At 50.7% G+C, this 16,220-nt stretch overlaps 1 protein-coding gene across 1 annotated transcript in view; it reads left to right on the top strand.

The window, feature by feature from the left end:
- The window catches only part of LRPAP1 (low density lipoprotein receptor-related protein associated protein 1), a 110,294-nt gene that overhangs the window by 650 nt on the left and 93,424 nt on the right, over positions 1-16,220 (top strand). The window contains exon 2 of the mRNA XM_006893664.1: positions 2,195-2,295. Within this exon, the coding sequence (XP_006893726.1) occupies positions 2,195-2,295 (101 nt within the window). The remainder of the gene's footprint in view (positions 1-2,194; positions 2,296-16,220) is intronic.

Genomic DNA, 16,220 nt, shown 5'->3' with positions numbered 1-16,220 from the left:
TGCTCACCCTGGTCCCACACCTGCCCATCCCCACACACTGCTCACCCTGGTCCCACACCTGCCCATCCCCACACACTGCTCACCCTGGTCCCACATTTGTCCCCGTGCTACTGGGTAGCTCTGACTCATCCCTTTAGGATGACTTCCTGGGGTCAGGTATCCCAAGAAGAATTTAGAGGTGCAGAAACCAGAACTGAGAGGGGCTGGGAGTTGGAAGGAGCCATGTGCACCCTAATTTCATCATCCCTTCACTCTCCTGGGCACCCACAGTTACCCCCCTGGATGTGGAAACAGGGGTAATGTGTCTCTGGGATGTCAGTATTGGCAGGATGACAGGGATTCAGGGCATAGGGGGCCAGGAGTACAGCAGTGAGAACCTTCCAGGGCAGGTCTCAGTCACACCTTGAAAACCATTCCTCAGATGAGGCTCAAGTCTTCGAGAGCGCCTTGAGATACTTGGGCAGGACCTTAAATGATGCATAGGAGTTCTCTTTGTCTTGGCTTCCAGGTCACCTGCTCCATCCCATACTATCCCTTCTTTTTATTTTATTGCTTTGCATATGATTGTTCATGAGCTGTGGGCGGGAAGTCTCTTGGTTTACAGTCAAGCAGAAGCTGGTTGGCATGCCTTGTATTATAAGATGGTAGGAACCCGAGAGCCTGGTGATAATTGACTCTGAGATGATCATTCTTCTGAGTGGTATAGCAGTGGTCTATCTATTTGCTATACTGACATAACTTGGGGTTGCTGTGATGCTGAACACTGTGCTATAAGTGTGTCAAATGCCATAATGGTTAACCATCATGGACAGTGTTTGGTGGAGTTCCCAGATTGATTCAGGTTTGGAAGCAGGAGTGTCATCCACTTTCTAAACCACATGCCTCTGGAAACTCTATGAACAAAGAGAAACTTATAATTATAGAACAGGGTTCGAGTCTTTTGTTTATAGGGTTGCTATGAGTCGTACTCAACAACACAACGGCACTTAACAACAACAACATATGATTGTTCATATATATATTATGTTTCTTTCATTTACATTGTGTTTTATACAACCATTCATACACATTGTTTCATTCAATACATTGTTTTAATACAATCATTCGTGTAACATTGTTTTATTGATGTATGTTGCATTTTATACTATCATATCTATACTTTGTTTTTCTTAAATAATTAACCACTTAGAAGAGTGATCATCCCAAAGTCAATTAACACTAGGTCCTTGGGCTTGCGGCGCTTGGGCCCTACCATCCGATCTATGCCCTTTATCACCGTATCTCATCAAGTCTCCATTGCACCTTGATATTCCTTCACCTCCCACCTGCCCACTAATCTCTGCCCCCCTAGTGATTTCCTCTCCCTCCTTCTGTACCCCTTCTCTTCTTTGCCTCCTCTTTTCAACAGTCTGGCTCCTGTCTGCTAATTGCAATAGCCATATTGTCCTTGTCTTCAGTCCTCCCAGGTCGATCCTCCCTTGCCCTGGTCTTTTGCAGTGTCCATGGTCTCCACGTTCTAGTTCTGCTCTCCATGCCCCCCCCATTCTGGTGCAGCCCAGGTGTGCTGCCCTCGGGTGGGTCTTTAACATGCCCTGAACACTGCAGTGTCCTCCTTTGTCCACCTTAATGTCCTTCCCCCTCTCTAACCAGGCTGCCAAGACAAGTGGTCTCTCCCCTGTGAGGGTGCCCGGACCTTCCTCTTCTTCCTCCAGGGTGGGCCTTCTCTCCCCCGGCCCCACAGGAGGTCCTTCTGCCACACTCCTGACCCAGTGTGCATGCCTGTATGTCTGCTGAGCCCCTTTGAGCACAGGGGCTCTGTGGGTGGAGCCCGTATCTGGTTCTCCCCACGCTCCACAGAGGGCTTGGCTGTGCCCTCACCATGCCTGATAGCATGTTCAAGACACATAAGACAAACTAGACATTGAGCTGAGTTGGATAAACACCTCACCTTGGCCATGGAGGTCACCACAGGACTGGCCCTGGGACACTGAGGGGCCAGGTGTGAAGAGGTGAGTTGTGTGCCATGACTCTGCCCATCATTCCTTTCTGTCAGCTGCCCACCACTCACCCACTCACCACGCTCTCCTCCTCAGCACCCACCACCACCATCCTTAACCACATCCATGCAGCAGTCAGGCCCAGTCCCTCTGCTGTACTCATGGATCTGTGCTCCCTGAAGCCCACTGTATCACAGCCCTTCCACTCCCCATCCAGCGCCATCCTCTCGTCAAACACCCACGCAGCATTCAGCTACCTATACAGCTGCCGATACGCCCACCTTGCCAACCAACGCCCGTGAGTCATCGTCTACCCAAAATATAGGTGGTTCTGCCGTCAAGCTGACTCATAGCAGCAGAGTTCACGTGATGGTCAAGGGAGTGAGTGACTGGGCCAGGCCTCCTCGTCCTTCGCAGACACACTGTACTTATCCTCCACTTGATCTGACGTGAGCTGTCAATCAGTTGAAAGGGGCGTTTCCTTGGGGGAGTGCCCTGCAGACACCATATATGCAGTGTCTCCTTCTTTCTACATCTTGCCTGTACCTCTTCATCCACTGACCTCTGGTTCCTGGGAGGTGAGTGTCCACTCCAGGGGAGCAGGAAGACAACATGCAGATCAACAGACGTGGTAGGAAGAAAGCCAAAGAGGGCCTTGAAGGAAGAAGTTTGGGGGAAGCTCTGCTGAGGGGACGTATGAATGACTTTGGAGCAGAAAGCAGAGACTGTCTGTGGAAGAGTGTGCCGGGATAGAGAACATTGATGCAATTGTTCTGAGACTGCTGGCCTCCCTGAATGTCTGTGGAGACTGGTGGCTGGGACAAGCATCACAGCCCAGGGGGCACCTTTGCTGTCCAGTCAGCCCCGACTGATGACGACCCCCTCAATGACAGAATGAAGCACAGCCTGGTCCTTCACGAGCCTTCTGACCAGTTATAGATCAGACCACACTGGCCTGTGGACGTTTTCATGGGCTGACTTTCAGAAGTGGATCGCCAGGCCTTCTTCCCAGTCCACCTTAGCCAGGAGCTCTGCTGAAAGCTGTTCAGCATCTCCAATGGCAGGCAGGTGTGGCTGTGTGTGAGGGACCCTGGGGGGACTCGAACCCAGGTCTCCTGCACAGGAGGTGGGGGCTCTACCACTGAGCCGCCACTGCCCTCTTGCCATCTGTAAGCCACATGAGGTCCTTGGCTTCTACTCCCAATGAGGCGTGGAGACAGGTGGACGGCAGGGTCAATTCTTCACTTTTCTAGTTACTATGTGATGAGTACATGACGTAATGTCAAAGGAGGGGAAAAGTGACCAGTGACACACAGTGAAAGGAGAGCGTGTGGTCACCCAGAGCCGGTGGTGGAATTGGGTAAGGTGAACGGTGGTCAGATTCTAGCTGATTTTCAGGGAGAGTCCAAAGGATATAAGAAAAAAGAGGTTAGAAAAGCAAGCACCGCTGCTGTGCCACATTTGCTGCGGTGCACACTGGGCGAGCAGCGTGGCCGTTTTCTGGAGCAGGGACGACTTAGTGTTAGAAAGATTAGGGGGTGGGGTTTGGTTCTGGGAACACTAAATTTGAAGCAGACAATCAGCTGTGGAGGCTGAGTTCAAGGCTCTCCTGGTCCTTGGCCCTGAGTGGACCCCAGAGCCTGGAATACCAGCCTTGATCCAAGCAGGTCCCATCAGGGGACGGGGACATCCTCAGCATCCTTGGAGCCACTGACAGCAGAGTGGAACTGACACAAGGGGTTATCAAGACTGTGAGCCTTTAAGGACGCTGACTTCTCCCACAGGCTAATGGGGGCTCAAACCGCCAACGCTCCAGAAAGCAAGGTGCTTCAGCAGAGCTCCACCAGATCTCCTCCAGCCGCCGCCCTCACGTCTACCAGACTCACAGCTGCTCAGAGCCTGCAGTCAGAGGCTGTCCCATCGGGTTTCCAGGCTTGAAGGATTTTTCTTTTTAAATATTTTTTACTGTGATTTGAGTGAACATTGGCTTCCCACTCGACAATTCATGCACATTTCATTTTGTGATGTCAGTTGCAATCCTCGTAATGTTACAGCACTCTTCCATCTCTTCCTTGTGTGTCCCATCTCCATCCCTCCTCCTTCCCTGGTCGTTGCTGCCTTCTTTTTTTTTTTTAAGAATAAACACCTTTAATACATGTGCTAAAATGGGAGGGAAATGTATTTGCCTTTCTGTGCCTTGATTTTCCTCAGGTAGAATTCCAGCTCTTTGCCCTCTAGCACATAACCATCTGCGCGGCCACACTGGCCTGGCCGGGAAGCAATACATGCAAGAAGCTTGCCCTGTTGGAACTGCTCCTCTAGAAGACTGCTGATTTTTGCATTCTTTTTCCTTTCATCATATTTTTTCTGAATTTTCTTAGATCGCTTTTTGTTTAAAATCTCTTCCTCCTCAGGAGTCAGCTTAACCCCCTTCTTGCGACCCAGGGGTAGCGCATAGTGGGACTCGTACTACTGACAGTACGGTGTGCTGTCAATGAGCACGTTGCACGTCTTCACTAGGGTCTTGGTCCGGACCAGCTCCCTGTGGGAGGCCTGGTAGATGACATCAATCATCCTTGTTTTGTGAGTACAACATTCAGAGTCCAGAGAAGTTCCCCACATGCAGTCTTAGGGCACGGTACTTCTTGTTGCCTCCTCTCACATGAACTGTGTGTATATGGTGGGGCCAATCTTAGTGTTGGCAGTGGGCGTCCCAGCTCCTACTTCCACTTCTTGTGTAGGACTTTCTCTTGCCCCTGGTCTTTTGGCGCTTGGGCCAGTTGTCCCGGGAGATGCCCATCACACCGCACTGCCTGGAAAGAGCCGTTGCTGCCTTCTGATCACAGTCCCTAGACAAAAGCTGCCCTGAGGATTTCTGTGGTTGACTATTCTAAGGAGTTGTGTTTTCCCGGTTTGTTCAAGGAAAAATTGATGCTGTGGGTTGTGGTGTTGATAAAGAGCCTTGAATAGCCCGTGGACTGCCCAGAGAACCAGCACAGCCATGTGGAAGGAAGTGCCACCCAAGTGCCCTGTGAGGCAAGGGTGCAAAGTTCATCTCACTTCCAGAAGAGAGATGTGCCGCTGGGAAAGTTGAAGGTCACTGACAGGGAGGGAGACCCTCACGGAGGTGGATTGGCGCAGTGACTGCCACAGGGGGTCCAGGCATGACAGAGGTGGTGAGGATGGTGCGGGAAGCGTCCAGTGTCTTGTCCTGGGGTTGCTCTGAGTCACGGTCAACTCCAGAGCACCCAACAACGACACCGTGGAACTGAAAGTCAAGCTGCGTGGTGAGCTCAGTTCCAGGCTTGAAAGATGACTAAGGGCCGTAGGATCGGGATTCCACCATCTCTGTCAGGCCCAGGACCCTGACTTTCCCCCACGACTGTGAGTTTCCTCACTCTCTCTGACTCTTTCCAGAACCTTCTCATGTGTTCCTTCTCAGAGTGGTCATCGGCAGTGGCCAGTCACTGTCTAGATCTGGTCTAAGGTCCTGGAGACAGAGCTACACACCCCCCAGTTGCCCTTTGGGCCAAATATTTCCAGCATCTTGCGTGCCTCACTTCTCTTTCTCCAGGTGGGAAGAGACCCACAGTTGTATCTTGTGGGGAACCGGCCCACAGCTGACCCTCCAATGGGTTTCCTAGGCACTAAATTGCACAAGAGGACACTGTATTTCTCCCATGGAGCAGCTGGTGGATTTGAACCGTGTGCCTTTGTGTTGGCAGCACAACAAATAAACTGCAAGCCTTTCATTTATTGGCAAATCACTTTAACCAAGGCACCACCCAGGCTCCTAAAACAAACTCAGATTGTTTTGAAATGAGAAGATGAAGCGAGGCACCTACAGGGGCCTGGACCAAGGCCGCTGGGCAGCAGTGTCACTATAGCAACACTGAAGGTACAGCACCAAGCACTCGGTGTCCGCCTGAGATGGCTTCCTATTGTCCGCGTCTGACAGTGGGGCAGGAATGCTGCCGTGTACACAGAAGAAAACGGTTCCAATGATGAGACACGGTTGGATCTGCCGGGACGGTGGGCAGGAACGTGGTCAGGGAGGGACGAGCTGGGGGAGAAATCCTGTGGAGACACTGACACCCCGGCACTTACCATGACGTGAAGTCTCAACTGTTGCTGGGTTTCACCAAGTCTGGTAGGTCGTAGTGATGCTGTGAACAGCAGATGGAATCCTCCCCTGTCCTGCACTGCCGTCACGGTCACGGTCACGACCAAGTCCACTGCTGAGTCCCTGTGCGTCCATCTCATGGAGGGTCTTCCTCTCTTCCACTGAGCCTCTACGTCTCCCAAGGACCAGCGCCTCCGGACGACATGCTCAACGCAGAGGAGACACAGCTCCCCCACCCTCACCTCTCAGGAGCCCCGGCTGCACTCCCACCAGGTTTAATCTCCTGTCACCTCAATGGTGTATCCAGTACCCTTCACCAAACCCACGATTCAAAGGCATCATTGTCTTCCATAGTCATGGTCCAAATTTCAGATGCTAGGAAACAACTGAAAATAGACTATGGCTTGGATCAGGTGCACCTTAGTCTTTGAAGTTACATTCTTGCTCTTTAGCACTTTAAAGAGGTTTTTACAGCAGCTTTGCCTAATGTAATAGTCTTTTGAATTATTCACTATTACTACCACAGGTGCTGATTGCGAATCCAAATGAAATGATGTCTTTGACAACTTATCTTCTCTCCAACCATCAGAATGTTGCCAGTTTTCCTGGTGGTGAGGATCTTTGTTTTCTTGATGTTGATTGTACTTCACACTGAAGACTGTAGCCTTTGAGCTTCTGCAGTATGTGCTTTAACCTCAATAAATGCTAAAAAGCAACATTGTATACAGCTCGTTTTCCTCTCACAGTGCAACAAAGTTACAAATTAACAATAAAGCTCAAATCCAAAAGCCAACAACTTAGAAATGAGTCTAAAAAAAAAAAGAAAGACATAAAATAATTATCACATCTTTAATGAAATAAATATACAAATTCTAAAGAGCAAAAATCTGTGCATTGGAGCCAAAGCTGTAATTAAGCTCAAGGTCACTGCAGTTCTATAAAGTTAGACAGGAGAAATATGCATAGCGTCAACTAAGGGTCAGGAGGGGACCCACCCGATCTGGAAGGGGCATGAGCAGATCGCCAATACCACTCCCCCCAGCCCCCAGGCAGACTGCAGCCCAGAGGGGCAGGCCACTGCTACAGGGGGACAGCACCGCAGCCTGAGCTGAGCCTAGAGCGTCAGTGCTGAACACAGGTGAACCTGTCCCTCTGCAGGAAGCCCTGGGAGCCTCTGCTCTGCCCCGTGACAGTGGACATTCTCCACCCGGCACCTCTGTCCCTCAAGTGACCCTCATGCAGTGGCCTCCCACCACATGGCACCTCAGGCTTTAGGGGTAACATCCACACTGCCCCTTCCTCCCATCTCTGTGTCACCCTGCTCCTCCCATCCCCCCACGCTCTCTCCCACATACTCTAAGAACACTCTGTCCAGCCTACTGCCCCTGGCCCGGGTGGTCCTACAGACCCCTGGAAGAAGCGGTCATGCCTTTGGAGAGGAGAAAGGCTCCTGCCCCACTGATGGGGCCTCAGGGTGTTGGAGGCCTGCACTCAGGGGACTGCCCCACACTTCCTGGGTGGACAGTGTCCACCTGTCTGCACACACTCAGGCTCCCCGCTCTGATGTTGCAGCTGTGACCCAGCCGACTCACTTTGACCTCTGTCACCTTCTCAACTGAGGGTCCAGCCCTGCCCCCAGCCCTCCATGGCTCCCTGCTGCCCTGACCACCAGCTGGGCTTCTGACACTCCTGGCTGCTCAGTCCTGGGTCTGCATCCTAGCTGGCCCTCCTGTCCACATGCCCCACAGCATGTCCCCCTGAAAACTGGCCTGAGGGGCCTGGCTGGAAGGTCAGCTCGGCCACCAAGGCAGCACGTGACCTCCAGTGCCCATCTCTGTTCTCCCTGTAGAGCTCATCCTTCTGCCTTCACTCTCCCCGGCTCTGAACCGCTGTGCAGTCAGTCCCTGAAGGGTTCCTCATCTGTCATCTTTATGGAAGCACACTGCCAGGGTACCATTCCGCAGCACTGCTGCGTGGGTCCCACTGCAGGGATCGGGAGAGCTGTGAAGGCCATGGCTACTGTCTGGTCCAGGGACAAAGGCCAGCACAGAGCAGCAGCAGATGGGGAGAGAACTGCAGAGTGGCAAGCTGGTCAGAGGGAGGAGGGTCAAGGATGGACTGAGACCCCAGGAGTGGTGGGGGAGGGGTGCTGGTCAGAGGCAGGAGGGCCATGGATGAACTGAGACCCCAGGAGTGGTGGGGGAGGGGTGCTGGTCAGAGGGAGGAGGGCCATGGATGACCTGAGACCCCAGGAGTGGTGGGGGAGGGGTGCTGGTCAGAGGGAGGAGGGCCATGGATGAACTGAGACCCCAGGAGTGGGGGAGGTGCTAAGGGCAAGTATACTGTAGCCCCTCTCTTGGGCTGGTGATAATAGGTGTGTCCATCCTAGGTGTGGTCACCGCCCACTCCACCCCTTTGAGGTCTCACTGCTTATCCTGTCCCAGACACCCTAGATATGCCCACAACCCTGAAGTCTTCCCCAGTCCACACTGCCCCAGGCCTGAGAGTGGACAGTGGCCAGCCTCCCAGCAGCCCCTGTGTGTTGAGGACCGCCACACTGCCAGACTGGCAGACGGAGGCCAGGCGGTTTTGGAGCCACCAGACCCGCTAACAGACAGACGGGACAGTGTGAGCAGGCTAGACCCCAATGGGGGCACTGCGAGAGCTAGCCTGGGCCCAGCAGTGAGGGTAAGGGTGAGGGCAGCCAGAGGGCAGTGACACGTGTCCTCGGTCCCAGATGGCATCACAGGGATGTGACTCCAACACTCCCACTTCACAGAAGGGCAGCCCAGGGGCCAGACATCACCAGGGGAGCCTGACCACAAAGATATGAAGGAATCAAGCAGAGAACAAAACTAGGGGTCAGGAGCCCAGATGCTCCCAGCATAATTCATTCAAGTCTCCCAATAACCTGGAACAGCCACAGAGAATGACCACAAGTACAAGCTGGGTTCAGAAGAGGCTGTGGAGCAAAGAATATCATTTTTTATGTCAGATGGATCTTGGCTGAAAGCAGAGAATAGCAGAAAGATGTTTGCTTGTGATTTAATTGCCTATGCAAAGGCACTCAACTGTGTGGATCATAACAAATGATGGATAGTATTAAGAAGAATGGAATTCCATGCAGAATTTGTATATAGATTGCAGCATCTCTCCAAATTGAGGAGCAATGGTATCAGCTTGAGGACTAAGGTGCACCTGATTCAGGCCATGACCTTCCAGTCACTTCCTGTGCATCTGAGAGCTGGACAATGAATAAGGATGACAAAAGAAGACATGACGCCTTTGAGCTGCAGCCTTGGAGGAGAATATTACTATCCCACGGACCACCAAAAGAACAAATATGTCTTGGGAAAAGTGCAGCTTCTCCAAGCTGAAGGAGAGTGTTCCTTGGAGGCAGAGATGCCGAATCTCCGTCTCACACACCTTGAGCTTATTACTAGGAGAGGCAATTTCTCAGAGAGGGAAAGGTGGAGGGACAGTGAAGGAGGGGAAGATGTCACCGACCACCCGACTACGGTCGTGACAAGAAACTCAAGGGGTTTCTTGGTGAAGAGCAGGTGAGGGACGAAGTCGGCGAAAATGAGAGTCTGCACACCAGGATGATGTAGAGAGCTCTGATTTATTATGCTAAAAGCTTGCTTTTTATACATTTAAACTTGTTTAAACTTGACTTATAGCCAACATTTTATGATTACAAAGCTCACATAAGATTTTAACAAAAAGAAAATATTTTCTATTACTAAATAATAGCATCGGCTATTAAACATTCTTTGAACAAGAAACACAATGACCTTATGTTGGTCATCTGCTAGACAATAGTTAATGGTTTACATTTCACTTCCTTTCCTCTCCTACTTTGTGTCACTGTATTTTAGCCACCTTTGTTTTTGCCTTTATACTCATATTTGTACTGTACCTAACAAATCTTAACATCTATTTTCCTACACTCTGAACCATTCCTATGTTTAACAATAGCTTTTGCAACTTGTTTCATAAGATTTTAATTTGTTTTTTGTTTGGCAATATGCACTAAGGTGGACGACTTCCTTTAACTTGTTTTTACCAAGTTAATTTGTAATATTCAATTCTTTTTCCTTGGAATACAAAACATCTGTATAAGGAAGAGGTACTGGTGTTGGAGTTGGCAGGACATATGGTCCTTTATAAGTACTTTCTTCCCACCACCTGTTATTTATCTGGTAATATTTCCTATTTCTTAAAGAAACCTTTACTTTTAGAGAAGTTTGTCTTTTGAATCTTTTCTTAAACCTCTCTGTTTTATTCTCATTAACTATGACTTTCTGCTGTTGAAACTAGTCTAAACTTTCTCTTAATATACAATTACATTACTAAATATGAGTTGCAAGTATCACAAAAGAGGAATTAGATACATACTCAAAGATCATATTCAAAATTATACTTTTAAGAACAATCTCAATTTCTTTTATATTTTCAGCTTGTTTGTTATCATTTCCAGGAACATCAAGTGGTTCCTGATTAAGGACTTTAGTTAAATCTTTATCCTAGTTCTGGTGAAGTTCCCCTGATTTTTCCCCAGAAACTCCCATTCTTATCCTAGAAGCAACTTAATTTCTAGAGGTTTCCCGGGATTACGAAGACCCATCTGTAACAAATATCCAGGCATCAGCCCACTCACAAGCACAGGGCTTGCAAGATTCCCTCTTATGCTATCCTTGAGGTCAGAGACCCCGTACAGGCACGGACGACCCATTTTGTCACACAGGCGTCGTGGCCAGAGAGGACAGCGAGGCGGGTGTGGCAGGAAGACCTTCAGCCAGGTGGGTTGGCACACTGACTGCAGCAATGGGCTCAGGTGTGTCAGAGATTGTGAGGTTGACACAGGGCAGGATTGGGCTCAGATCTGCTGCTCACAAGGTGACTATTGATCTTGAGAATAAATGTTGGTAGATGTTCACTCTGACAAAAAATGTTAGTATTTACAATCTGTTCCCTTTTTTGAAACCTATTGTATAATCTTGTATTGAAGTTTGAAAGATGTTCTAATTCAAAAATAACATGATGATTTAAATGCCTTTCAAAAATGTCATTTTCAAATATAACGTGGATTTTTTTCCTCTTTCCAAAAGATGAAAATTTATCTCTTTATAAAAATATGGAAGAAGTATAATTGAAATTGGAAGCAAGAGTGGCATCAACTTCCTAAACAAGATGCCTCTGGAAACTCTATGATCATTGAGAAATGACAATAGTTATAAAGAGGCTTCATTTATTTTGTTCATAGGATCACTATGAGTCATGCTCAACTCGACAGCACCTAAGACCATCAACAACAATCATTCAAGCAGAGCAAAGGGACGCTGTGGCTTAAATTCATGGAAGGTTTGGGGTTGTATCCTTTTATCATGTCTATTCAATCTTTGTTGTTGTTGTTGTTGTTGTTGTTGTTGTTGTTGTTGTTAAGTGCCATCAAGTCGTAGGTGACTCATAGTGATCTTATGAACAAAAGACCTGAGCACTTGTATAACTTTCATCTTTTCTCCAAGTTCATAGGATTTGTGGAGGCAAGCTTCTTCAGAAGTGGATGCCACTCCTGCTTCCAAGTTTATTTTAATCAGGAGCTCCACCAAACACTGTCCAGCACGGATAACCATTATCGCATTTGACACACCAGTGTCACTGTGTTCAGCATCACACCAACCACGAGTTACTTCTGTACAGCTAGTGGACACACCAGGGCTATATGACCTAGAAGAATATTTGACCAAAAACAATTAAAACCAGGCCTGAATGCCGCAGATTAAAGCCACCCACTTTTGGGTTGGTAGCATCACTTTCTGTCCATGAGGCCAACTGAGCTCTCTTGTTGTTGTTGTTGTTGTTGTTGTTGTTGTTGTTAAGTGCCATCGAGTTGTAGGTGACTCATAGCAACCCTCTGAACTTCTATGATGATGATGATGAAAGTTATTCAATCTTTACAAATAAAAAGTCATTCAAGAAGCTGGACTTCATGAAGCAGATGCCAGGACTGAGGGGAGACTCATCAACAGCCTGTGTTATGTAGGTGATACCATCTTGCTTATTAAAAGTTAGAGAACTGGAAGCACTTACTGTCGAAGATCGGAGATGACAGTCTTCAATGTGAATCACATATCAGCATCAAGAAACAAAGGTCCTCCCCCGAGGGCCAGGAGACAACCTCATGGTAAATGGGAAAAGATGGAATCGTGGAGGACTTTGTTTTACTAGGACCAAAACCAACACCAATGAAGCAGCAGACAAGAAATCAAAAGATGGATTGTTCTTGCTGTTGTTATGTGCTATCGAGTAGCTTGTAAGTCATAGTGACCCTATAGACAACAGCTCTGAACCCTTCTATTCTGAGCCAATCTCATCATCTCCGAAACACCAACCCCCATGACCCAGGTCACTGAGTCAATCCATCTCATCAAGGTTCTTCCTCTCTGGCTCTGTTAGCAAATCTTTTTTAAAGTGTTAAAGGGCAAGCATGTCCACATAAAGACTAAGGTGCACCTGATCCGAGGCACGCTGTGTTCACCTGCTCCATGTGCTTGTGGAAGTTGGGCAGTGAATAAGGAAGACTGGGGTAGCATCGATGCGTCTGACTGTGGACTTGGTGAAGAGCAGCGGGTACACCAGGAGATGCCAAAACCCAGACAAGCCTCTCTCAGAGGAAGTGCAGCCAGAGTGGGCCGGAGAGGGCAGCTGGGAGCTCTTACAAGCTGAACATGCTCTCGGGAAGGACAGGGCTTGGAGAGCAAGAGCATGCTCAGTCCAGGGTCAGCAAAAAGGCCTTGGCCTTCGTTGGGATGGACACGGTGACCGCCCGATGAGCCACAAGGCTGTGGGGAGGGTCTGAACCTGGCTGCGTTCTCTGTTCCACGCAGTCCATACGAGACGGCCAGCCAGGGGATTGGCCCCAACACCTTACAGGTCACAAATCCCCTTCCAGTGGCTAACCTGCCTGCTTCTCTGAGATGCCTGGACAGGACAGGACAGTTCCCCACAGAATGTCCGCAGGGCTCACACTAGTCCTGCCGGGGATCGGGGTGGGGGGGGTTCTGACTGCAAGCATCACCTGCAGGCTTAGAGGGGTCAGAGTCCCACAGGGCAAGTCCTGGAGCCCAGCCAGGGGCAGTGGGGCACGCGGGTTTCGGGTTCATGAGCTTGCTGTGTACCTCTCCTCTGTGTCCTGGTTATGCTGTGTTGGGGCTAGATGATTCCACGGGACCACTCCACCCTCAGATCCGCGTGCACACAGGTAAGAGGAGGGACGGGCAGGCCTCGTCCCACCCCTCTGACCCCTGGGAATCTGCCTGGTCCCCAGGGGTCCTCATTCCTCAGGGACCAGGTGGGTGGCCTGAGAGGCACCTGCAGAGACCGGCTGGCACCTGTCACCAGGGCAGTAGGCCTGGTTCCTCCAGCAGGACTTGGCACTTATAGGTTCTGGAATCTTCCATATGTCCTTTTAGAACAAGCAACCAATAGGCTGTCCCCTCCCCAGTGGTCCACCCAAACCCTACCTCACGTCAGGTAAGAGAAGATGCTACCAGACCATAATGAGGCAGTGTGTCTGTGGAGAGGCAGGTGGGGAGGGGGCTGCTGGATTCATCCAGAGGAGAGCAGCGAGGGTCCCCTCAGGGGTGTCCACTATCAGGCCCTCCTCCTGTTCATGCCCAGCCCAGCTGGAGACCCACAGAACCCCCCCAATCCTCACTCCTGAGGGAACTGCACAGTCCAACAAAGCACCTCTTGCACATCCTGCTACGAAGAGTGTGTCCACTGTGTCTTACAGCGGCCCAGCTGGACCATAGACAGCATCAAGGGGACACCGAGTGATGGCAGCATGGAGGCCATCAGGACAGCTGAGGCCCAGCCACTCCCCTCACCCTCCCTGGGGAAATTGTGTTGTTGCCAGGAGCCTCCCTCCCCTGGATGGTTCTGCCCTTGGTCAGGCCTACAGCCCAGCTGCCCACTTCCCTCCCTCTCCCTTCTCTCTCCCTCCTTCACCTCCTTCTCCCTCCCCACCTCCCCCCTTCTTCTCTCCCTCTCCCAACCCCCTTTCCTTTTCTCCCTTCCTCTCCCTTACCTCTCCCCTCCCTCCCTTCCTCCTTCTCCCCTCCCTCTCCCCTGCCTGCTCCCCTCTCTTTCTCGTTCTCTCCCCTCCCTCTTCCCCTCCCTTCCTCTCCCTCTCCTCTTCCCTTTCTCTCTTCTTCTCCCCTCTCTCCCCCTCCCTCCCCCTCCCCCTCCCTCTGCACAGCTTCTTGTCTCCAATTTTCCACCCAAGAGAAGACCACAGAGGGTCACCCAGCCCACAGCTCTCCTAGATTCCCCTGAGGAATGCATCTTAGGAAGAGATGCAGCATGGCACACATGTGTGTGCATGTGCATGTGCATGTGTGTATGCCTGTGTACCGTTGCACATACATGTTTGCTGATGCGCATCTGCATTAACATACATGAACATACTCTGCTGTGTGCACGTGTGTGTCCTGCTTCATACATGTATCCACATGTGTGCATATGAATTACCACATGTGAATGTTGACGTACACGGATGTGTGCGTGCTCATACAGACTGGTGAATACACAAACACGTGTCTGGGAGCACATACATGCACACACCTGTTCACATGTGTGTGTACATGCATACACACACACACACGCGCGCGCGCATGCGCGCGCACTCCCTGGTCCCTTGCTGCAGAATGACAGGAGTCGGCACACAGCTTCTCCTCTGTGCCGGTTTACATGGTAACTGCTCCCCAGCGCAGGCTCTCTTTGGCCCCCTTGGTTCCGTGGGGACAGGTGTGTGTCGCTGCACACTCTGGAGCTTCTTAAGAGAAGACCTGGCCGGATGGTGAGAGCTCTCCAGAAGGGTCCAGCACAGCTCATTTGTCCTCTGCACATGGACAGCTGGCCTCGGGATTGGGGGATGCTGGGGCTGCAGCCAGCCTCAAGCTGAGGGGACCTGTCCCAGAGGTTGCCCTAACCCCAGCACAGGACACAGGGGCTCTGAGGGAGCGAGAGGCAGCTCCCAGGTGTCTGTGAGAGGGGTGCCCTGTGAGACCAGAGTGGGTGCCAGCAGGGTGCTCACCTGGGTCTGTGTGTGGAGGCGGGGTCACCAAGGTGGCTGGGCCAGGACATGTGTATCCCAGGAGCCTCTGAGCTCAGTAACCCTGAGAGAGCTGGACTGGGATGTGTGAGAGGTCTCACTGTCTGGGATTCCAGGGCTGCCCAGAGGTCATGCCTTCGTGAGAAGTACTGCTGGCACAGAAGGACCACACGAGGGGACTTTGCTGTGGTTGGGTGTCACCAATCAACCAGGGCTCATAACGACCCTGAGGACATCTCTGAGCCCTGCCCTGCGCCTTCCTCATCATCGGTGTCCTCTCAAGCCACTGTCAGGTCATCTTGTTGGGGGTCTTCCCCTCCTTCGCTGCCCTTCACTTTTCCCAGTGTGATGTCCCTTCCCAAGGACTGACCCATCCTGACAACATGTCCAAAGCCGGTGAGAGGATGGTGTACCACCCTTGCCTCCATGGAGCACATTTGCCCGGATGTCTGAGTCCAGGTGCTGGCTCTGGGGGACAGCTTTCTCTGTCGTCTCTGGGCTCCTGCTCTGGGGTGACCTTCCTGGGATCTCCCCTCCCTCTCTTCCTCCATATCCACTTGCTCCTTTTAACACAGGCACAACCTACACAAAAACACAAAAACACTGACCATGCCTCGTTGGCATAACAGAAAATTCATTCCAAAATGAGATTCTAACCTGAGGCACAGAGTTTGGGGTTGATGAGGGACATAACTCACCCACAAAACTCGGAAAAGCAGAGTGAAGAGGATGGCTGAGAACGGCTCACACAGTGACTGCAGCAACGAGCTCATCAGGTGTCCAGAGCTTGTGAAGTGGCATGGGACAGGGCCAAGTGTCCTGCTCTACACTCAGTGTCACTAGGTCAGGACAGGGCTGAGTGTCCTGCTGTCAGGCACACTGCCACTAGGAGTCAGAAGGGTTTCAGTGTCATCTGACAGCACAAATGATACACACGGCGATAATACTTACCATTTATTTCATACTTAACAGAGACTAATGT

Source organism: Elephantulus edwardii, unplaced genomic scaffold (assembly GCF_000299155.1).
Source record: "Elephantulus edwardii isolate Elephantulus edwardi_28Jun2011 unplaced genomic scaffold, EleEdw1.0 scaffold00129, whole genome shotgun sequence".
NCBI classification, from domain to species: domain Eukaryota; kingdom Metazoa; phylum Chordata; class Mammalia; order Macroscelidea; family Macroscelididae; genus Elephantulus; species Elephantulus edwardii.
This window is presented reverse-complemented; position numbering and strand designations above follow the sequence as displayed.